Source organism: Carassius auratus, chromosome 7 (genome assembly GCF_003368295.1).
Source record: "Carassius auratus strain Wakin chromosome 7, ASM336829v1, whole genome shotgun sequence".
Classification (NCBI taxonomy): Eukaryota; Metazoa; Chordata; class Actinopteri; order Cypriniformes; family Cyprinidae; genus Carassius; species Carassius auratus.
In genome coordinates, this window is record NC_039249.1 from 4,633,190 (window position 1) to 4,656,275 (window position 23,086).

At 35.6% G+C, this 23,086-nt stretch overlaps 1 protein-coding gene across 4 annotated transcripts; it reads left to right on the forward strand.

Moving 5' to 3' along the window:
• The first annotated feature begins 142 nt into the window (after positions 1-142).
• On the forward strand, positions 143-22,790 carry LOC113105579 (uncharacterized). Of its 4 annotated transcripts, none has more exons than XM_026266726.1 (31): positions 148-515; positions 737-805; positions 1,031-1,138; positions 1,236-1,316; positions 2,141-2,242; positions 2,344-2,680; positions 2,871-3,070; positions 3,171-3,562; positions 5,481-5,635; positions 5,762-5,970; positions 6,435-6,574; positions 6,648-6,758; positions 6,841-7,005; positions 7,251-7,374; positions 7,498-7,701; positions 9,682-10,553; positions 11,075-11,214; positions 11,315-11,443; positions 12,686-13,029; positions 15,117-15,250; positions 16,982-17,110; positions 17,206-17,453; positions 18,026-18,191; positions 18,887-19,088; positions 19,764-19,894; positions 19,994-20,121; positions 20,246-20,400; positions 20,560-20,766; positions 20,933-21,027; positions 21,526-21,650; positions 21,875-22,790. In XM_026266726.1, exons 1-31 carry the CDS (start codon positions 462-464, stop codon positions 22,132-22,134), a joined length of 5,916 nt encoding a protein of 1,971 aa, XP_026122511.1. In that variant the 5' UTR covers positions 148-461; the 3' UTR covers positions 22,135-22,790. The 4 variants fall into 4 exon arrangements, 3 of the variants coding, with proteins under 3 accessions (XP_026122511.1, XP_026122512.1, XP_026122513.1); XM_026266727.1 differs by having other exon boundaries at positions 7,251-7,335; XM_026266728.1 differs by lacking the exon at positions 2,141-2,242 and having other exon boundaries at positions 493-515; positions 1,014-1,138; positions 2,295-2,680.
• Positions 22,791-23,086: the final 296 nt, after the last annotated feature.

Here is a 23,086-nt window from a genome sequence, read left to right on the forward strand (position 1 = left end):
TGGTATGATTTTTAAAAACGAACCTACTTTAACATTCTAATTTAACTAATAACTTAACAAACCAAGCCATAGTGTTAAAAACAAGAATGAATAAAATATAAATATAAAGAATATTAAAATGATTACAATAAAGAAAAAAGGTATTGGAAAAGATAAAATAAAAGATAAAAGAAAGTCAAGTATGTAAATAATAAAAGAAAATCTGATGGAAAAATAAATTTTGAACGCAGTTTGAGCTGCCGAGCATTTGGTTCCCATGGCAGTGTTTGTGACGTAAACACGCACAGCACGCCATCTAGCGGTGATTGCGCGTCACTGAATAATGCAACTCAGTCAACTCACAACACAACTGCTATCTCTTATGTGCGGAGAAGACACAATAAACACCGCAATATGGTTACAAATTATTAACATAAATTTTTTCCCCGGTATTTGAAGCCTGCGGTCCGGACTCTTGTGCCATGTGGAAATATTACAAAAATGGAGTTGTACCGAAAAGAAACAAGAAGAAATCGGTAAGATTGTATTCTCAATTTAATATATTTTATATTTTAAGTCGATACAGAAGACATTTCCTCCGTGTACATTTAAAATTTATTTTGTATGTGTATGCAAGCTAAACTTTTGTTTAAAAAGCATTAAAATTGCAATTATTGAAATGAATAGGCAAAGTCAACTCACTTAATAATATAACAAATATATTCAAATGTAATAAGCATGTGTTAAAACTGAACAGGAGAATGAAGTTGTCAGCCTCCCTCCCATTTCTAATGGGATTCCCACAAAGTCAGCAGTTGGCCTACTGGTAAGTATTTTCATTGATTAATGTTTGTTCTTTTTTTAATTAACACGCCTAGAGCTGTGACAGTTTCTTTCTTCAGCAGTGGAAGACTTTGCATCAGCTGCAACACAATCTGTTAATTTAGTGTTGCTGATTACGCTTCTTGTGTTACTTGGGGAAGCCAATCATTTGAGATGTTTGTGTACCACACTTTGTTGCTCCCTAATTTAAGATGCATGACTTGTTCAGGATCACCACACCAGGGGCCAAACAACAGCCCATAGACTACAGGAGCTGTTCTTCTTCTCTCAGGGCCTGAGGGACCCCGGGCCCCTGGACAGAACCGTCAGGAAGAAGGTGTGGAATGAGAGATTTTCAGAAAACAGATCTCATATTTGTATGTTGTCAGATGCATGTGCTAATATATTGTATGATTTGCTTAATTATGTAATAGAAAAACATTTTAGGCCACCAGAGTGTTCCATTATCCAGATTGAGTGTGGAAACAGAGCTGGAAATCACTGCACACCTTAAAGTAAGTTTGGAAAATTAATTCATGTTTCAGAATCTATTTTAGCAAAATAGGCAGTTTTGATAAGTAATTTCATTTAATTTATTATCATAATAATTTCTTAAAATGCTTAGGATTATCAGGCTTAAACCATGTTTATTGTTCTTTATTGGATATATAAAGCCTATCAGAGAATATAAAATATAAAAATTAATAATAGAAGTTAATTGATAATGAAATGCAATTAATTTAGTAAATAAAGAAATAAATCAAATATAAGAATAAATGTAATAGAAAATGCAAGTATGAAAATGTATGAAATATGAAATTTTTTTTCATAAAATTTTTTTTTTGAAATAGGAAATAATAAAACAAAGATGATTATTCTTTATTTAAAATGCTTTGGATTATCAGGGTTAAATAATGTTTATAGCACATTAATAACTGCATTAATAAAAAGTAATGAAATAAAGACTGATATAATAAATATTAAAAAAATTCAAATCAAAAGTTTAATGATTAATTGCAACTATAGGAAGGCTAAATGAGTAAATAAAACAAATATTGATTTGAATATAATTGAAAATAAAATACATGTGTGAAGATAAAGGAGGAAAATATATATAAAATATTTTGAAAAACAAAGTAACAAAATTTATAATTTAAAATAATAAAATAAAGACAGATGAAATATAAATATTAAGAAACATGAATATTAAATATAAAAAAAATACAATGGGCAAAAATCGAATCAAGTATTTTCCTGAAAGGATTATATAAATTTGAGAAATTCCAACAAAGGAAGCTGCAAATTAAAATAATTAGTTATTGCTTTTTCTCTGCTCCAGCACCATTTGCATCAGCGTCATTTGAAGGGAACAACTCAGAATTTGTCTCTTGGGGAGAAAGAAGCTGCAGTGTTTCAGCAAACAAAAACTATTGTGTTCAAGGTTAGTATGATATGTTAATGTCTTAAGCATTTATTATAATCATATGATTTAGGGAGCCATGATGTGATGATCCAAGAATGAATTCTTCTTCGGCGTTAAAGGACCAGGTTTCGTCAAACGCTCCTCCTGATCTCCTGCAGAGCCTTGTGACACTAGACCAGAAAGAGAAAGAAGAAAAAGAATACAAAAAGGAAAAGAAAGAGGGAACAGTAAATGTTCAAAATGCTTCATCATGTTCGGACGAGGCCCCGGAGGGCCAAGGCTCTCTGTCCGAGGGACCATTCAGAGCCGCGGATGGTGACTACAAACAAAGATCAGATGCAAGAGATCCAAAACTGCCAGATCGTTCTTCTCCAAACACCTTACATGACCACAATATTTCAGCATTACACTTTAAACAAAGGAGATTTATGATCTATCTGTGCGGTGGATATAAAGGTAAGGTGGAAAGAGATTCTCTCAACAACACATATACTTTACTAGATCCTAGTTCCTGTGATGATTCCTGTGAATTTTCAGTTTTTACTGTCGCATCATCTAGATAATAATTTCTGTCACTTTTGATTAATGTTTCCTAGTTTATATGAAATTAGAGTTTAGCTATACAATGCATGTGTTGTGTGTGTAGATACCGTCCCGGAGCGCAGTGCACTGATGGAGAGTGTGTATCCACGGCTGTATCTACACTGTAAGCAGAGAGGATATGATTTCAGGATGATAGACCTGCGTTCAGGAGTCGGAGATCCTGTTTCGGACAATCACGATTTGGCAGAGATGCACATGGAGACACTTAGACGTTGTCAGGAGACTGAGGGACCTACGTTTATTGTAGGTTCAGTTGCACACAGATTCCAAGATAGTCTCATGGAGGGAAAACTGTAGTATTTTCATCAATATTTAAGATATAGACTTTTTCCCTTTCTTGTAGGTGTTCACCGGACAGAAGCATGAGATCCGGTCACTGCCGAATACGATTCCTCTAGCAGATTTTGAAGCTATTTTAAAATTCATGGAGAGAAGCAAGAAGAAGCTGTCTAGGAGGCGGTCGGACATGGCAGACGAGTCACAGCTCAGTATAGACACCGCTGACAGTGGGAGTCTTAACCTGGAGAAGGAACCCCGTTTGTTAGAGAAGGAGCCTTCGCAAAGTTCTGCCGTCATGAGCGAGAACTCCATCTCCAGCAGTTCCACGTCAGATGGAGACGACATACAGCTGGCCAGGAGCTGGATGGACTACGACCAGGATCTGACTCTCTTGCAGACATGGTATAAGCTGGATAAAAACACAATTCCTGCTGTGTACCGCTTACTTCCTGTCAGGTAAGTGCATACTTTAGTGATTTAAATCTGCATATAACATAATAAACAACCTTTTTTACTCTGGCAACTATATGTTTTCTTCTCAGAATTCACATTAGTCAGGGAAGTGCCATATTTAATTTTTTCACAGGTGTTCAATGGATTGTACTGTTATTTAATAGTCTCACGCAGCTATGGTCTGAAATCAATGGCAGCTTTCATTGGCCAAGCCCCGCCCATGCGGCCGTTTGACCGACACGTCAAACAACCAATCACAGTTCGTTTCGTTCATCGTCACATTTCGGAGTGTGGAAATGTCACCACAATAAAAGGCCGATGTGTAAAACTCTCAGACGTATTTTAAAGATTCTCTGCCACAAATTGTAAATATTTCACATAATTTTGGGAATCCAGCGTTTAACTGATCCTGATGAGCGCTCGTCATCACAGTTGTAAACACGACGGCTTTCTCCTTTTGTGAGGGGGTCTGTCTCCACGTATCTTTGTTTCCAGGAGGAAGATTAAAGAACGCAACACAGACGTCTTCTGGAAATCCTGTATAATTCAATCAATCTAAAGACGACTTCGACACTCCTGAAGTGTTTCCACTTTTGTGTCCCATATGCATCAGACGTTAAGCCAACAGTCCGTGGGCATGACGTCTGAGGATGAGACTAGTTGTTTAAAGGGGTCATATGATGCTGTTAAAAATTACATTATTTTGTGTATGTGGTGTAATGAAATGTCTTTAAAAAGGTAAAAAAAAAAAAAAAAACATTGTTTTCCACATACTGTACATTAGTGTTTCTCCTCTATGCCCTGCTTTCTGAAACGTATAGATTTTTCAAAGCTCATCTTTCTGAAAAGCGTGGTGTGCTGTGATTGGCCAGCTATCTAGTGTGTTGTTATTGGCCGAATACTTCAAGCGTGTGACAGAGATTTTAAACATACTGTGATGCTCTGTTCATTCGGAGCAAGACATTAAAACCAAGTAAAAATGTGATATCAACATGATTTCTAGTCGTGTCCTCTTTTGGAAGGCTAAAAAAAGAAGTTTAACTTTCTCAACGAAACAACGTCACACATCGCGGCCTTGAGTGATCAGTGTTCAGCTGAGGAAAAGTCATGCAAAAAAAATAAAAAAATAAAAAATTAAAATAACCTTCCTGCGGACAAAAGTCCATACATTTTTTTTTAATTTACGAGTTGCAAAAATGAAATGATCTAGGACCTTTTAAGCGGTGCTTACCATTGTAAAGAACAAAAGTCTTTTCCTCACAGACTCATTTTCATCCGCATTGAATTCAATGTGGCGTCTAACCTGAGTAAGGTCTATTTCTTGTGAGTAAAATAGTAAAACATACATATCTTTTCATCAGTTCCATATTTTATCTTATAGAATATGAACAGCACAAGTGTCCGTATAACAACACTGATTATCAACATCTATGAACCAGCAACTACTTGTAAAACGAGATGGAGTAATTGCTGCTATTGTTACTGGGCTATTCATATTCAACTCTTCTTTGTTTGGTTCCCATGGCAGAGTAGTTGTAGTGATTTCCATGGCAGACACAATATAACTTGAATGGTTTCAGCTGTTATGTTTAATATAAGAGTCGTTAGAACCAACATATATCATAGATCTAGTTCTTGTAGCTGGAACACATTCCTCTGGTTTCATAAAGGAATATTTCAACCAAAAAAATCGTTTAATCACTCTCGTGTCATTCCTGTATGGCTTTCTTTCTTTATTTCATGGAACATAAAAGATCTTTTGAAAAATGTTGAAAAAGAAAGTGATAATCAGACACTATTTGGGCTTTTTAAAGTTTTTTTTGTATTGGTTTGACAACTGCGTCCACTTGTGTTGGTCCTTTCTGATTTATCCATTTATTTGAATTCAAATGCTTTTGTTTTTTTGTTTATTTCATATTAGCACACACCACCCTGACTACCTCAGTCGGGATGGGCATCGCAGGAAGCTGGGAAGGAAGGCGTGGCGCACTTCCTGTGTGAAGCTGTGGAACGCGCTGTGGCGATCTGGACCTGAGGCCATTGGAGAAGAAGCCACCTGCCATCTGCTTAAAACAGGCATGAGTTTTACTGTCATAAGGACGTTTTGTGTCAACCACAGATGTAGAATATATGTGCACTTGACTTACTTGGATGTAAAGAAGCCTAGTTTAATCGCAAAGACAAATGTTGCGTGTGTTTCAGTGTTGGACTGGGAAGTGGAGCAGGGTCTTGAAGGAAAGCTGCCTCCAGAGGAGTTCAGTCACTGCTATAAGAGGATCATCACTGACCTTCTGTACAATCTGAAAAATGAATATGCACCACAGTTTATAGACCTGCACAAAGGAAGATCTGAAATCAATCAAACCTTGCATCAAGCTCAGCAGCGCTTTATACGAAACATTCACCTCAAGGTCGGTATCTCTCTGTCTAGATATATCTAGCGAGTCACGGTACTGTTCGGATATCTAGAACCAATAAGAGTAGCACTTTATTTTACAGTCCTGTTCCCCATGATTAAAAATAAATAAATGAATACATCTATTAATTAAAGATGAATTCAGTTGATTGAAAGTGACAGTAAATACATTCATAATGTTAGAAAGATTTAGTAAATGCTGATTTTGAACTTCCTATTCGTCAACGAATAATGATCAGTTTCTACAAAAATATAATAGTTTTCAACATTGATGATAATAAATGTGTCTTGATCACCAAATCAGCATGTTCGAGTGAAAATTCAGCTTTGCATCAGAGGAATGAATTACATTATCCTCTCTGAGATATATTTTTAAAGAAATAGCATGATTGTACTGCATAATATAAGAGTGTATTGTTAAAATGAATTATTAAATCTTGCACTTGGTTTCTTTTCAAGCTGAGACACACTAATATCCATGAGACAAACGTCAGCTGGGGAAGGAAGGGTCTGAGTGCCAAACACAACAGATCTCATCAGTTTTATGTGGAACGGCTCTGCTCACACTTCCAGCGCACCGTCACCGCATCCCTCAACAAGTAAGAAGCCACCTTCTGTTCTCCATCTCACTTTATCACCGTCTGTCAAGTCCTTCTCAAACTGTTGCTTCAGACTTATGCAGGTCCGTCAGGCTAAAGGCTCCTTTGACATGCAGAGGAAGGAGGTTTCCAGACTCCGAGTTGAAGAAGAGATTCGCCGTCATGTCGGATTTGGGAAAACACTGTGAGTCACAGATTCTACCGCGGTTCGGTTATATGTGACTAGTTTGAACTGAACATTTTTGTTCTTTCTGTTTCCTTGTTAGAGCACAGGGCTATACATTCAGGCAGGACTTTCTGATGGAAATGAAGCGTGCACTTGAAGCATCGGCGTCTTCCCAGAATGCCTTGCTGTTACTGGGGGACCCGGGGTCTGGAAAGAGCACAACTCTTGCCAAACTGGCACAACTCGTACCAAGCTGGATACCTGGGTAGGCTAACAAAGGAAACATGAATTTAAACATTTAAAGTAGTTTTAAGAAGTCTCTTGCATTTATTAGTTAAAAAACACAATAGAAATGATAAATGGCAATTTAAAATAACTGTTTTCTATTTTTAAATGTAATTTTTTTCCTATGCAAAGTATCATTACTCCAGATATCAGTATCACATGATCAGAAATCATTCTGATATTCTGATTTGGTGCTTAATCTGCAAATCTGTGTTTACTTCTTAGGGATGCCAAAGTGTTGATCTGCTTTGTAGGGCTGACATCCGCCAGCAGAAACGTACGTCTGCTCCTCCAGACACTGTGTCTGCAGGTAGCCAACATCTATAACCTCAAAACAGAGATATCTGAGGTGCATAAACACTTTAAAGATCAATCAAATATTCATAAGGTCTTTTACACCGTATTGGATACGCGATATTGTCTCACAGATAGTGTTGCACTATGAAATACAGTCGATGTTTTTTCCTCACAGTCACTGTCAGAGTTGTCTAGTGAGCTGTGCTCATTATTGGGCCTGGTGACAGAAGACCGGCCCTTGACCCTGCTGCTGGATGGTCTGGATAATCTGAGTGAGGAACATGAGGCTGACCTTTCCTGGATTAGTAATGCTTCACTGCCAAACGTCTTCACTGTCCTGTCTGCCGGCACGCAGTCTAAATGTGCTCATATTCTACAGGTAAGCAGATGAGTCATACAGAGTTTACGCTACCATTCAAAAGTTTGGGGATTTTTTGAAGTCTCTTATGCTCACTAAGGCTGCATTTAAACATTTTTTTATGTAAAATTGCAAAATATTTTATTCAGTTTCTAATAATTGTTTTCTCTTTCATTACATTTAAAAATGTAACAAAAGCAGATTTTTCTTTTAGCATAATTACTCCAGTCTTCAGTGTCACATGATCCGTCAGAAATCATTCTGATTGGCTGATCTGGTGCTCAGAATTTTTTTTTTCTTCCTAATCAATGTTAAAAACAAAATATTTTTGTGGAAACTGTGATGCTTGTCTTTTTTAATGATTCTTTGATGAATAGAATGTGAAAAGGAACAGCATTATTTTTAAACAGTTTTGTCTATATACCCTTTTTTAAATGTATTTTGTCACTGAAAACCTTTTGGAACATAATTAATATCTTCACTGTCACTTCGTATGAATTTAATGGGTCCTTAATGTATAAAACTTTTAAATAACAAAAATAAATAAATACATAAAAACATCTCAAACTTTTGATTGGTAGTATAGTTCTGAATAAGGCCCAGTCTGTTGCACTTTAAATGTTAAATGTTTTATAGAATATATTTTATTTTATATTGTATGTTATTTTATTTGATTAAAAAGTGCTGTATGTAAGTTTTTGACTCTACTAAAGCATAGAAATACCATAATATGTTTGCAGATATTCAAGAAACATTACGTTAACATACTAGTCTATCTGGGAAACAACAATGGTACAGTCGGTTATTCTTCTTTGTATGCATTCCAGGGCCCTGTACCATGATGGTAACTGAACAAATTCAGAGTTACAGGATTAGTTACGAGTTCACAAACATCTCCAATCCGGCTTTGTTAGTGCCATGATGCTGATCATCACCTTTCTTTGTCAACTCAGGCTTTGATCCCAAGTTTGTTGAGCCCGTGCACATTAATGTGTGACATCACTGGTGAACAGCCAATCACGAGCCTTGCAACACAAAGCAAGTTTGATTTATTTCTCGCGAGAGACCCAGCGAGATTCAAACCTAAAGGTTAAAGGTTTTGCTACAGGTTAAGAGATTGAAGAATATGACCATTTTAAACGTCATATGAAGCATGATGGAGGACAAATAAAATAAATTTTCTTGCTCTGTCAGTGCAGTCACAAGTGAAACTTGTTAAGTTAGTTTATACCTGTGAAAATATATAGCGAAAGAGACTCGAACATGTAAGGTCAGATTTATTATTTTTTTAAATAGTGCTATCTATTGATACTACAGCTCATTTATATTACATGATCTGTATCCATTAATATTTATTTAAAATAAACGATTTATAATGTTAAACTAAAATTACTTGTGTGTAATAGATAAATAATAATAATAATAATATGAATATGAATCATTATAATTATATAAATCATAAAATTACTTATTTTTCCCCCCTTTTTTTTAGCACTAGTGACCTTTAATTTGGAGCAAGATAAACTGGAGTGACTTTGTGTCAGACATGTGTCACTTCTCTCACATCTGATTGGTCCAACTCCAGTTTAAGATCTCTAACCCAGAACATAACCTGCTAAAAGCCAAGCCACTTACATGGTACCTAAAACCCAGGATTGGTGCAAACTAAAATGAAATTTACCTGGCTAGCTAGCTAATCCGCCATCATGTTCATCCAATATTTTGAATTTGGACTGCAATACCCAGTTCAACCACTCGGTGTCAATCCTACATACAGCACCATTAAATAGAATTTTAAAACTCAGCTGTACTCCATATGAGAGCAGATTTTTATGATTGGCTTTGGTCGTATGCTTTTGTGTGTCTATTGTTTTAAATTGAGTAAGCTTGTACAGCACTTTGGTAAACACTTGTTTTTAAAAATGCTTAATAAATAAACTTTATTTTGACTTATTTTTATATGGTATTTTAGTCAGTAACTTGCCTCTTTCTTTTTTTCAGTCCCAAGTTAAGGTCACTGTCCTGTCCCTGCCAGCCCTTAACCGTAAGGATATCACTTCAGGACTGGTGTCAAGACTAGCATCAGATTTTCGCCAGCTGACTGATAACCAGTGGAGCCTTTTATTCCAGTCCTGTCTTTCCTGTCCTTCCCCTCTCTACCTCAATTTAGCCTATGCTGAGACCAGGAAATGGAGCTCCTTTACACCAAAAGAGAGTCTCAACTTCCCTACAGATCCGAATAAACTTTTCGTGAGCATCCTTGTTAGTTTGGAGCGAGAGCATGGGCCATGTTTGGTGCGCCGCACGGCTTTGCTCATATCACTGTCCTGTTCTGGTGTGACTGAGGAGGAGCTTTTGGTGCTTTTGGGGCGTGATGATCATATCACACGTGAGATGGCGGCTTTGCATCATCAGACGACTCCCATTTCTGAATACTCTCCAGTGCCTTATGCATTTGTGGCACGACTGCTGCATGGTCTGAAGGGTTATGTCACAGAAGTGGAAAGTGATGGCACATGGGTTCTGTGCTGGACTCATACAGAGTTTGCCTGCGTCGTCCTGCAGCGATACGCACCAACAGAAGACTCAATAAAAGCTGTGCATGCAGACTTTGCAGATTACTTTAATGGTAATGTCCCAAATAGGCAAGTTTTTCAGCCACTAGCCTGGATCAGGAAGGAGAAGGGAAGGAGGTGCTATGAATTTAATTTGCGTAAGCTCCACTGTTTGCCGTATCACTACATCCGCTCTGAGCAGATTATTCCTTTACTCACGCAGTGTCTGTTTAACTATGAATTCCTGCTGCATAAACTGTGGGGTCTGTCCATCTATCATGTCGAGGAGGACCTTAAAACTGCCGTCATACCGGAGAAGTACGAATATGAGCTCATGGGCTCAGCAAACAAGTTTGGTTTGCATGAATAGCTGTTTGATATTACGGGTCTAAAATTTTGAAATAGCATGCCATATAAACATATATATATATTTATTTATATATTTATTTATTTATATATACATATATATACCATTGTATAATAAAAATATTGTAATTTTTATTTTATCATATATACATTTAAAAATAGTTTTTTGATATTATGGGGATTATCGGAATAGTAAAAATTATGTCATTATTTACTATGAAACCATTTATTTTCTAAATGAAGCATAAAATAATATTATATATATATATATATATATATATATATATATATATATATATATATATATATATATATATATATATATATATATTAGTAAATGAAGACAGAATTTTCATTTTTGGTTAAACTATCCCTTTAACATTAGTTCATAAGTCTAAATGTATTCTTATGAAGCTTCAGAAAATGCTGAGACAGAGTATCTTTTGTGTAAGTGGTTTTATTGTGTTTTCCAGAGAGCTTCTGGATGTGAAGCTGTTGAGTCAGGTTTTGTGTCTTTCTCGTTCTGTACTATTAAATGATCCATGCCAGCTGGCCTCTCAACTCTTGGGCCGTTTGGAGCAGATCATTTTCCAAGACAAACCTGTAACTTCAGGTACACACACAAGCATAAGCTCCAACACAAACATATATATATATATATATATATATATCAAACATGAAGTCTTATTTCAGTGTACTACGTGTTGTTTCAGGTGACCCAAGACGATACTCTTTTTTGCATGATCTGTTGGCACAGTGTAAAAGCTCTTCTCTACCAGTTCTGGTGCCCTCCTACACCTGCCTGCTTCCTCCAGGTGGACTGGTACACACATTACTGTCAGGTACATGTATTCAGTTTCTGGACATCTACTGGAGGGCTCAGTTTCCCGACATCTCCATTCAGTCAGGGATTTTGGCTTAACGTGTGTCCGAGTTCTGATTGTTAGATTAGTAAACAATGTATTTTAAGTGCCATGTTAAGTCATGACTTACACATTATTCTCAGTAGCTCTGGTCAGATCGTAGCCTTGAAGCCTTGGGTTTCTTTGGGAATTTCCTAGGGGAGTTTTAGAAAGATGGTTTCAGATTTATGAGGAAATTAAAGTCTGTGGTCAACATTTTGTGAAGACATAAAATACACAAAGTAATAACTCCCGAGTGGATTTTGAATTTACTGTATGCTTCAAAAATGCTTTCACATCCTGGTTCTTTACAAAAAAAAAAAAGTGGGTAATACTTCGGCTTTTAGATAACAAAATAAACTCACCAGTGTTGTTATTGTTAACCAAAACGATTAAAATAGCTAAATTCGGTACTTGAAATAAAATGTAATATATATTTTTAAACTTAAAAAAGTTTAAATGTAGCCTTGGCAAATAACTGAATCAAATATGTTTAAGTACTAAAATGATTAAATCTAAAACTGAAATAAAAATAAAATAAAGCTAAATAGAAATGAAAACAACACATCACAAAATGACTTAAACAAGCTAAAATTAAGATAAAAACTAAAAATATTAAAATAAAAGCAATTATTAACCAGGAATTAGTATGATAGTATATAAATAATTCTGACTTATTTAACTGATTTTATTTTTATTTTTATTGATATATTTCTTTTCGTTGCATTTTTTTTTTTTTTATTCATTGTGCCAAAATTGCTGCCAACTTTCTGCAAACCAAAGAAGGAAGTGAGTTTATGCGGTTTGGCGAATCACGTGGCGTTAAAGCACACACAGCTGTTTTCTTAGCAGTGGTTTCAAAATTCACGTTTGAGGATTAATGGTGTGGAAACTACCATATGCTCCAGAACAATTAGTCTGTTCAAGAGTTTTTTATTTATTTAACTACTCTTTATTTTACTAAAAATTTTAAGCAGTCTTTCTAAAAATAAAAAACAGAAGATTCCAAAGGGAACCCATGGTGAATTATGATTTCGTTTTGGCCTACATTCTGACCTCACGAGTGTACAGCTCTAAAACCTGCTGTGGTTTATGACCAAAGCATAGAACTGTAAAAAACGATTCTTTATCACATAGTGGCCAAATGATATGTACTTAACATCCTGACTTATATGTAACTAGGTCATATGAGTGCTGTGACAGCTCTGGCTCATGGTCGGCACTACATCATTTCCTGCTCCTGTGATGGAATGCTAAATCTGTGGCGTCTGGATGAGCAAACGAGACCCGTGAGGTCGTTACCGAGAGCTGGTGGATCTGCAGGAGACTGGGCCGCTGACTCGCTCACCCTCTGTCTGGATGACAGTGTGCTTGTGCTACAGATGGGCCACTGTCTCCAGGTGAGAGAGGTGCATTCTGGGAAGGTGCTGTACATGGAGAAGGACTCTCCGGATGTTCCTGTGGTCACAACTGCCTGCGATGGACGATTGCTGGTGGTTTTTTATGATGGAAGTCACCTAGTTAAGGTGAAGCCTCAGGCAGACCATTCTTTCTATATGTACTGTGCACTGTAAAAAAAAATCTTGAAAATCCCTAAAAAGGCATATTTTTTATTAAATTGTATATATAAATATATTATCTTCACAAACTAGCAAAGTTAACCTTTTGTCTTAAAATTTACTGATAACCTCCTAAATAATTCAGATGGTACATCCAAAATAAATGTTTTTGTTTATACAACATAAGCAGAGATGTATAAAGTACTAGAGACCCATACTTGAGTAAAAGTACAAGTGCTCTATCAAAAAAGTGACTTGAGTAGAAGTTGAAGTGCTCTTTAAGCACCACACTTAAGTAGAAGTACTAAAGTATTCAACATTTTTTGTACTTAAGTTTTGCAAGTAGTCTATTTTAAAATTTACTACTCAAGTACTGAAAGTAAAAGTAGAAGTATTGTGTTATGTAGCTATTAAAGAAAGTAGTCAAAAGTTTGAACATATAGTTTTTACTATTTCAAATGATTAACCTAAAGGACAATCACATTTCATTTGACTGTAACTTCTTGTAAACAAAAAACGGTTACTAGAGTTAGTTAGCCCAATTTGCTTAATTATGTCATTAATAACTTACCCTCATGTTGTTTCAAACCCGTAAGACATCAGAGGGTAATTTAGAATTTTTTGAAGCATTGAAAATAGATTTTGCTCCAAAAATAGCAAAAACTACGACTTTATTCAGCATTGTCTTCTCTTCAGTGTCTGTTGTAAGACAGTTAAAAACAAAGCAGTTTGTGATATCCGGTTCGCAAACGAATCATTCGATGTAACCGGATCTTTTTGAAACAGTTCACCAAATCGAACTGAATCGTTTTAAACGGTTCGCGTCTCCAATACGCATTAATCCACAGATGAATTAAGCTATTAACTTGTTTAATGTGTCTGACACTCCCTCTGAGTTAAAACAAACCAATATCCCGGAGTAATTCATTGACTCAAACAGCACACTGACTGAACTGCTGTGAAGAGAGAACTGAAGATGAACACCGAGCCGAGCCAGATAATGACTCGTTCACGAGTCAAGAACCGTTTCTGTCAGACGCGTCCGATTCGTGAAACGAGGAGCTGATGATACTGCGCATGTGTGATTCTGTGTTAATGTTATGAGCCCAGATGCAGTCAACGCCAATGACGCCATTGCGTCGAGCGCAAAAGAATCGGTGTACTGTTTTCTTCAGCTGGTTTATTGAATCGAACTGTCAGAAAGAACTAACGTTACTGGTCATCAGAGAACCGATGCAACCGGTTCTTGACTCGTGAACGAGTCATAATCTGGCTCGGCTCGGTGTTCATTTCTCTCTTCAATCACAGCACTTCAGTCAGCATTCGCAGTCTTCTTAATCGCTTGATTCGCTCAATGATGTGCCAGCTTCATCAAACCTGCCATCTACAGTTCTGGCAGTGGTTTGTAATGGAATGATTCGTAACATTATTATAATTGTAACGAGAAACGATGCAGCACATAAAAAAATATCGGAGTAAAAGTATTAAACTCAGCGAAAATATGTACTGAAGTAAAAGTGGAAGTAGGAGAAAAAAATAATACTCTAGTAAAGTACAGATACCGCCTTTTAGTACTTAAGTACAGTAGTGAAGTAGTTCTACTTCGTTACTACACATCTCTGAACATAAGTGAGTATACTGTGTATATATATCATTTATATATAAATACAAACACATGCATGTGTGTGTGTGTGTGTATATATATATGAAAAATTGTATGTCCATGTATTAGATATATTTATATATAGTATAAAATATAATGTATAAATATTTAACAGCACTATTAAATACATAACTTATACACGTAGACTATGCAATAAATTGACTACATAACATAAAAGGAAAAAAATACTCTAAGGTACATTACTAATATCAAAAATTAGAAGAAACAATTTATATTAATCATATGTTACATCCTTTTACTGTTTTTCAAAATAATTATAATAGTTTTTAACTTGCAATAACCAATTAACAGCCATTGACATTATTCAAGAATATGACCAGTTATCGGTTCGGTTCTAACTTCCTCTGTTTCTCTTTTCCTTTGCCTCTAGGTGTTTGATCTTGTGGCGTCCTGTTCACTGTTGCGTTGTGTAAACCTCACCCTTGAGTTTGAGCCCATCCACAAAGATCAGTCCATCTTAGTGTCTCGTCACTCTGTTAAAGACTATGTCCTCTTCGCTTACAGGTTATTAGTACATTACAACACACATGCACATTTAGATTAATTAATCAACACAGTATTTTGTTCTTAAATAACAAATGCGCTCTCCCATAATAATAGAGTACATATCCAGTTTCTAGCCATGTGTGAAAACAAAGCCGGTGTTCTCGGACTGATTTATATTGTCTGGTCACACAATGTATTATTTAAGAGTCTGCTTCTCACCCAACAGTAATGTGTATGTGTGTGTGTCAGTGGTCTTGTGTAACACTGTAGCTATAAGAAAAAAGGGGGGGCGGGAAATGTGAAGGTTTCCCAGAAGCTGTTTATCTTTCTCGTATTTCATTACATGATTAAAAAGCATGGAATAATCAGGATCTATGATTGAAAGGAGTAATGAACCTTTGCTCTTAATGTGATTAAGCTGGAAGCATCACATGCATGCACATACATGCAACTGGGTTGACCAGTAATATGAAACCGTCTGAGTTTGTTATTAAAATAACAGTAGTTATCAGAGCTATGGTAACATGAGGCATTCAAATGAGGAATAACAGGCAGATATGGCCCTTGTTGTGTACCAGTTCCCTTTTTTAACTCTCTCTCTAATGATTTCTTGTGTCCCCTCTAGTCTCTGTTAAAAAAAAAAAACCAAAATGGCAGGAGTCGTGTCATGAGGAATCAAATACTTTGTGATAAAAGAGTTCATTGTAATGTGGAAACATACTGTCAGAACCCCAAACTTCCTCCCCAGTTCAATTCAATTACTGAAACTAGGCTGCAAATGTTTTTTTAATATTTCAGCAGCTTTCTGACCACAGTTTGATGAATACATATAAACAAAATGGCAACATTTACACATCAATGACTTCTGTTGAGTTCAAAAACTTTATCCACAGGATAGATGCTATTATTAAACATAAGAAATAGTTTAAAAGAAAGTTGTGGGAAAGTGTTTGTTTGTGCTTTTTGCATTTGCATGTTTCCAAGTGTTAGGAAAGAGCAGCTGAAATGTATTTCCCTTGTTTACTTGTTTCTGTGGCACACTTCAGCACAAATGATTTTGTGAATATGCCATAAATAAACAGAGGTTTTGATTAAGAGCTTAAGATGCTATTAAAGGATTTTCTTTTTTTTGGGTTTGACAGCAAACATGCAACCTGTGAGTAATTGAAGCACAGAGCTGTAACTCACATGCATAAAAATCATTCAAATAGATACAGTACACAACTGTTCAAAAGTTTGAATTCTGTAAGATTTAAACATATATGTAGGCTATTATTATTATAAAAATCTTAAAGAAATCTCTTACACGCACCAATATTGCAGTTGTTTGATTAAAATTGCAGCAAAATTAGTAAATATAATTACAATTTAAAATGCTGGTTTTCTGTTTTGATATATTGTAAAATGTAATTTATACTTGTGATGGCAAAGCTGTATTTTCAGCATCATCAGCATCAGTCTTTATTTTGTGGAAACTGATAATTTTTTAGGATTCTGTGATGAATCAATATGTAAAAAGAACAGCATTTGTAGTAAATAAATAAACAATCTTTTAACATTATTAATGTCTTTACTGTCATGATCAATTTGATCAGTTTAATGCATCTTCGTTGAGCTTACACGTCTTTCAAAAAAATAAAAGAGTTTGGAAAATGGCTTTTAAAAACTACTTTACGCCTGGTACAAAATATTTTAACAAACCTTACATGTGAAGCAATTTCGTGTTTCTTTCTTGCTTCTCATTTGCAGGGATGGAGGAGAAGCAGCGATATTCAATGCTAAAGGTGGTGTTGTGTCAGTCACATTGAAAGCTCAGCACCCTGCAGCATCTATACAGGCTGTAGAGATCAGCTCTCAGTATTTACTGCTCTTCTGCAGGTAATGTAAAGAGTAATTCACCCAAATGTGAATATCACTGATGCAACCCTGAGTTTTTGTTATCTATTATATCTGTCTCTTTGTTTTTTTTACAGATACCCCTATAAAAGACAGAGTGAAATCATTCACATTGAACTCTTCAGCACAGCATCTTTCCAGTACCTGCGCTCTATCTTGGGTTGCAGTCAGGACTACATTTCCCAGGTCACCATTGCAGGGGGCGGGTCCCACATTGTGGCCTTTTGTCCCACCCCTCACAGCACCACCACAGAGATTATTATCTGGAACCTTGAGACTGAAGATCATAAACACATCGCACGGTTTCCTGGCCTGCTGGCTCATGGTTTGTCATTAATCTTAAGTTTTATTGTCCCCAGCACTGAACACTATTATGACTATTTTGTCAAAACAAACACAAACACTGTTCGAGTCCAGTCCCATTTATATATATATATAATGGTAGCCTTTGTTATAGTGCCTGTAATATATACAGATAAATAAATAATACATTATTAGTGTCCACACCAGTGTTATTTTAATATTGTTGATATTCTACAATAGTGTAATAAATTTTGAATTGAACAGCTATTTTTATTAATGCATTTTTTTTAAAGTTTTAGTTAACCATAATAACTCTGATCCAGGCATGGGATAAAAGCATTTCATTGATCACTGAAAAAGATGAGATTATTTATTTTGCACCATCAGATTCCAGATTTTCAAACAGTTGTATCTCAGCCAAATATTTTCTGATCATAACAAACCTTACATTAGAGGAAAGCTTATTTATCCATTTAAAATTGATAATTATTACTGGTTTTGTGGCCCAGGGTCACATATTTGGTTTATATATATTTTCTCACCAGCTGTATTTGTATGTATGGGTCAACATGGTTCTTCTTCACTGTATTGCAGGTGTGTGTTCTGATCTGCGGTACTGCGTGGGTTTCTGTCCCGGGGAGCGGTTCTTACGCATGTGGAACCTGGGATCCAGAATAAATGACCCAACACTCACATATAACGTGCACAAAGTACACAACGACGGCACAGCAGAGATCGTAACCATGCAGAGATATCCAAGGTACAAAGTCCTCTAAACAACTGGCAGACATATGGCCAGTCTATGGGCAGTTTATAACTGTAATCACAATGAGTCTGCACAAGATATTGTTTTATGACCAGAAGGTTTATAGCCATTTACGATGCATAATGTAACTATAATAGCGTCAGTTACTGCAATTGTTCTATAGACAACACCTAATAAAGTTTTACCATGGCAGTGTGATTTCTGCAACAGTGCAGAAATCTCTTCAGGTTTATTAATCGATACATCTGTGCTAACCTTACACATTTGAACTAAATTAATATTTCTTGTTCGACAGCTAGCATTTTTTTAAACCATATTTTGAACCGAATGAATACAATTGTTTTCACACAGTTTATGCTTATTCTAAAGTATTTCAATGAATGCATTTTGAAAATGATTATTTACATAACATCAAATAGATGCAAAGTTAATAATAAACTTTGCCTTGATTTTTTTTCGAGTTAGCCGTTTCATATATGTAAAATATTGATGACAAATATTCATCACATTACGTTTATTACTTTGTTAAAACTGTGTTATCCAAATGAATAGAAATAGTATATGCAATTCAAATACATCAATCTAAATTGGTTAATATCCAAAAGCCAAGAATTGCATACAATATGTCTGTCACTGAAGAAAAGAAAGCTATTTTTGGTGGAAAGTTTGAAAAATTCCCTCTGAATCAGGTATGTAGTGTGTCAAAGCACCCGTCCCGGGACTGTGAGAATCTGGAATGTGGCACGGATGCGATTCAAGGGTCGTCCCGTGCAGGTGGAGCACGGCCTGTTCTCAAGTTCAGACATCGCTCTTGTGCAAGATCTCAAGCTCTATATCCTGTCTGACCGTGGTACCGCCAACTTCACAGATACACCTACATCCGTCTATCAGGTAAAGCTTTTACAGGGGACATATGTTTCTGCTGGTCTGAAACCCCTGTCCTAAGATCTGTCACCTGAAACTGAAGCTGAATGGGTAGTTGTTTGACATTTGAGTATAGTTGTGTATATTTATCAACCATGCATTATTAATTAAAACATAGGCTTCCAGTCGCTTTATTGGTGACTCAAAAGATGCATCTTCACAAGGATGAAGGACCATTGTGTTGTCCACTAAAATACTAAAACAGATCATTAGCTATTAATAATCAGTGTCATTTTTCAGTAGATAAATAAAATCAGTAAAATGTAAATAAATACATAAAAAGGGGAAAAATAAACAAGAAGTGTTATTTTTAAAATATTTATGTAATATAGTATTTGTAAATATTTTATATAAGCTTCTATTTGTTTTTATTGTTATTTTTTACTATTATATTTAAATTTTGCATGATTTTTATTTAAGTTTTAGTACTTTTTATTACATAAACCTAAAAAAAGTTTTTACTCATCTATTAATTACACTTTATTCCATTTAACAAAACCGGTTTTTAATATATGCAATTAAAAATAACAACATATGAGGAAAGATTTCAGTTATGACTTGCAAGAATTAGTTTTGTACTAGAGTTATACATGACATTGTACTGCCCTGCAAACTGTTTCCCGTTGCTCCTTTTTTCTGTAGACATTGCTGGTGTATGATCTTCTTAAAAAGAGCTACATTAAGAAACAGACTGGACTCTTCATCGTGCCCTGTCCTCGACAAGACTATCGGCTCTTAGATGGGGAAGTACTGATGGGCCTTTCAGAAACACGGTAAGAGCTCACTTCCTCAATCAGCAGAAACGAAAGATTACTGTGTTGTTTAGTCTAGACTGAGTAATTCTAATTAGGGTGCATGGATATTGCATGTAGGGATCATCTGATACTGTGGGATCTGGAGTCTGGATACATTAAAGGACGTATCAAGACGTCCTACAAAGAAACCCTACTCTCCAGTATGGACAGAGATTCTCAGATTATGTCCTCAAAAGAAAAGACAGGTATTAAAATGTAAATGATACTTGACTTTACCATTACATTTATACAATGTCTCAGTCCAACATAGATCGTCATACCATATTCAACATAAAAAAAAAACATCCTATGTCTAAACTTGTTACACAGGCCTAGTAATGCCATGGGACAGGCGCACCGAAACCCAGACGGCAAAAAGGAGGCGACAGGACCGTGAGGTGAAGAGAGAAAAAGATGAACAGCAGCGCCTCGAAAAAGAGAAATTCAACTCTGTAGACCAGTATCTCCTCAGCGGCGATGAGCGGGTAGAAAGAAAGTTGACCAATAAACAAAACCACTACTCTTTCCTGAATTATGAAATAATAAACCATATGTGAACTACGTGGTTGTGAACTGAACTGCAATGCATCGATTCAATCTTTGAATCTCTCAATCTCTCTCACTTTTCTCTGTGTATCACTTAGGTGGTCATATGCTCATATTTTGCCCATCATCTCAACGTCTTCAGTGTGGTTTCTGAGGAGCATCTGCACACCCTGGAGGACCGCTGGTCCCATTTGAGCCTCCGTACTGCCGCGATCACTCACACTGGAGGGTACCTGGTGGTCTCCAACTACAGTGAGGCCCAACATGCTCCATACCTCACTGTTTGGGACACACAGCAGGGCAGAGTATGCAAATCTGTTTAAAAATGGCTAACAGTCATGTTATTATTAATCAAAAAGAAGTGGGCACATTGCTTACTTCAGGCACGACAGTTAAATCTTGACATTTAATAAGTATTACTTCATCTTCTCTGTATATCCAGTAAATTGTATGTTCCTTACATATGTAAAGGTGCGAAAGAGATTGAAAAATGAAGCTGGAATATGCTGCATTGCTGTAAGCGATGATGCCTGCAGAGTGGTTTTCGGCATTGCAGGATTCAACAAGTATGTTCCAAACCTGTTCACTTATATCATAGCTTTATATATATATATATATATATATATATATATATATATATATATATATATATATATATATATATATATATATATATACATATATACATACACACACACACAAACACACTAAAGGTCAAAAGTTTGGAATAATTAATAAAAATAGTATAATAGTTATTTTTTTTTAGTGTTTTAAAATAGTCTCATGTTCACCAAGGCTGGCTTTTTCTTTTCTTTTTTTTTTTTTATCACAAATACAGTTAAACTGTAATATTGTGAAATATTATTTCAATTTAAAGAACTGTTTTCTGTTTTAATATATTTAAAAATGACAATGTGTCAAATCTTAATCATTCCAAATTTTTGACCAGTATAGTACACAGATATGTATCTGTGTTTTATATACATTAAGCTTTTAAGAACATTGTTGCATTTATGTTAAAAACTTTTTTTTATAAAAATGTACTTTTTATCCCTCAAACTTAGGTTAAAAGTATGGGAGCCGTTCCGAAGGAAACATAAAACCATTTCTGGCTACGGAAGTTTAAATCTTAATTGGTCCAGCTTGCTCTTTATTACTGAAGGACAATCCAAGGCTATTTTATTATCAGGTACAGCAGACCTTTGCTTATACTTCACTTGTTCTAAGTGATATCAGTTTAATCTACAGTAGGTCAAGATTAAGAGATTAAGATTAAGAGACGGTGGTAATCTTTCAAGTTTAGCATGGGATGTGGTAGTGATGTCTTAGGGTCTTTGCACCTTCATAGTAAGTACTAAAATGAGAATTTATATGTGATGCATCGTTGAATCCTTTGAATTATTTGTTGAGCAGAAGCAGTGAGCATGTGGGACCTGGACAATGGTACGATGTTGTCTGTCTTCACACCTGACTCCAAGATCCAGACCATTTCTCTGCATGGACCTGACAACAGCACACTGCTTCTTGGCTTTAGTGACATGTCTACTCTAATCTCCATGACGGTCAGCAAACAAGATGCACACACAAAGTCCAGCGCTGCTTGTGGAAAAGACCTGTTTGGGGAATCCAGCAGTAGTGAAGACGAGGAAGAGGAAGAAACAAACAAGAACTGATAGGAAGAGCACTGGATGTGTACAGTATAATATAGGAATTCGGTCTGAAAGCAAATCAAGGGCTTTAAGATCTTTCACATTCACTTTGTCTTGTAGGATTCAAGAGATCATTTTAGTTGTACACTAGAATTGCAAAAGTATGTACCTTGTATCTTCAAGTCTAAGATGAGAAATGTACACTACGCATTACGATCAGTATTTTCAGTGCTTGTTTTTCCACATACTATGAATTTAGCAGAACTTCCTCACCTTTCCCTGGGAGTCATGAGACCAGAGGATATGATAAAACAAATCTCAGCAAGCATGTGTTGTCATGTTACATGATTTCAATGTATATTCAGGTGTATGTAGGCCTATATTAAACGATATAGATCTATTGGCATGTGTGAGCTTCGAAAATTAGTTGTTCTCCTTCTGTAACCTTTCATGCACAGCGAGTCAGATTTTCACTTCCTACATTTGTCACATGATAGATGAGTAAAATAAAATCAACTTCCTGCTTAGATTAATTTGTAAGGTGTTTTTAACAACTGCACTTGCATTATCAATGGAAATAAAAAAAAAGAACTGATGACAACTGATAACTGATGGTTTTCTTTTGTATTTATTTATTTTAGGGCTTTCTTTCTTCATTTATAGGAAAGTATGTTTGACAAGAGGGGGTGTAAATAAATAAAAAAATATAAGGCTACGACTCTTGTCTCATATGTCTATCAAGCATATATATATATTAAGTGCATGATATGAAAACGTTTTAATGATGGGATGGCGATATAAATGAAACCAAGTATGAACACTTGTAAACAAGATTTTCAATGCATACCTTTCAAAGATTATTGCCACGATAAGAATATCTCATAAAAGCAGTTCTTCTAGCCAAAATGTTCCAACGAGAAATATAGATATAACACTGACCAAATTCTAACATCTGTTAATTTTCGCTTTCTACAAA

Coding starts and splice junctions, on each gene's coding strand:
- LOC113105579 (XM_026266726.1), top strand. CDS start 462: ATGTGGAAATATTACAAAAATGGAGTTGTACCGAAAAGAAACAAGAAG. Junction 13,030..15,116: donor ATGGAAGTCACCTAGTTAAG/GTGAAGCCTCAG, acceptor CTTTGCCTCTAG/GTGTTTGATCTTGTGGCGTC. Junction 20,767..20,932: donor GGGACACACAGCAGGGCAGA/GTATGCAAATCT, acceptor ACATATGTAAAG/GTGCGAAAGAGATTGAAAAA.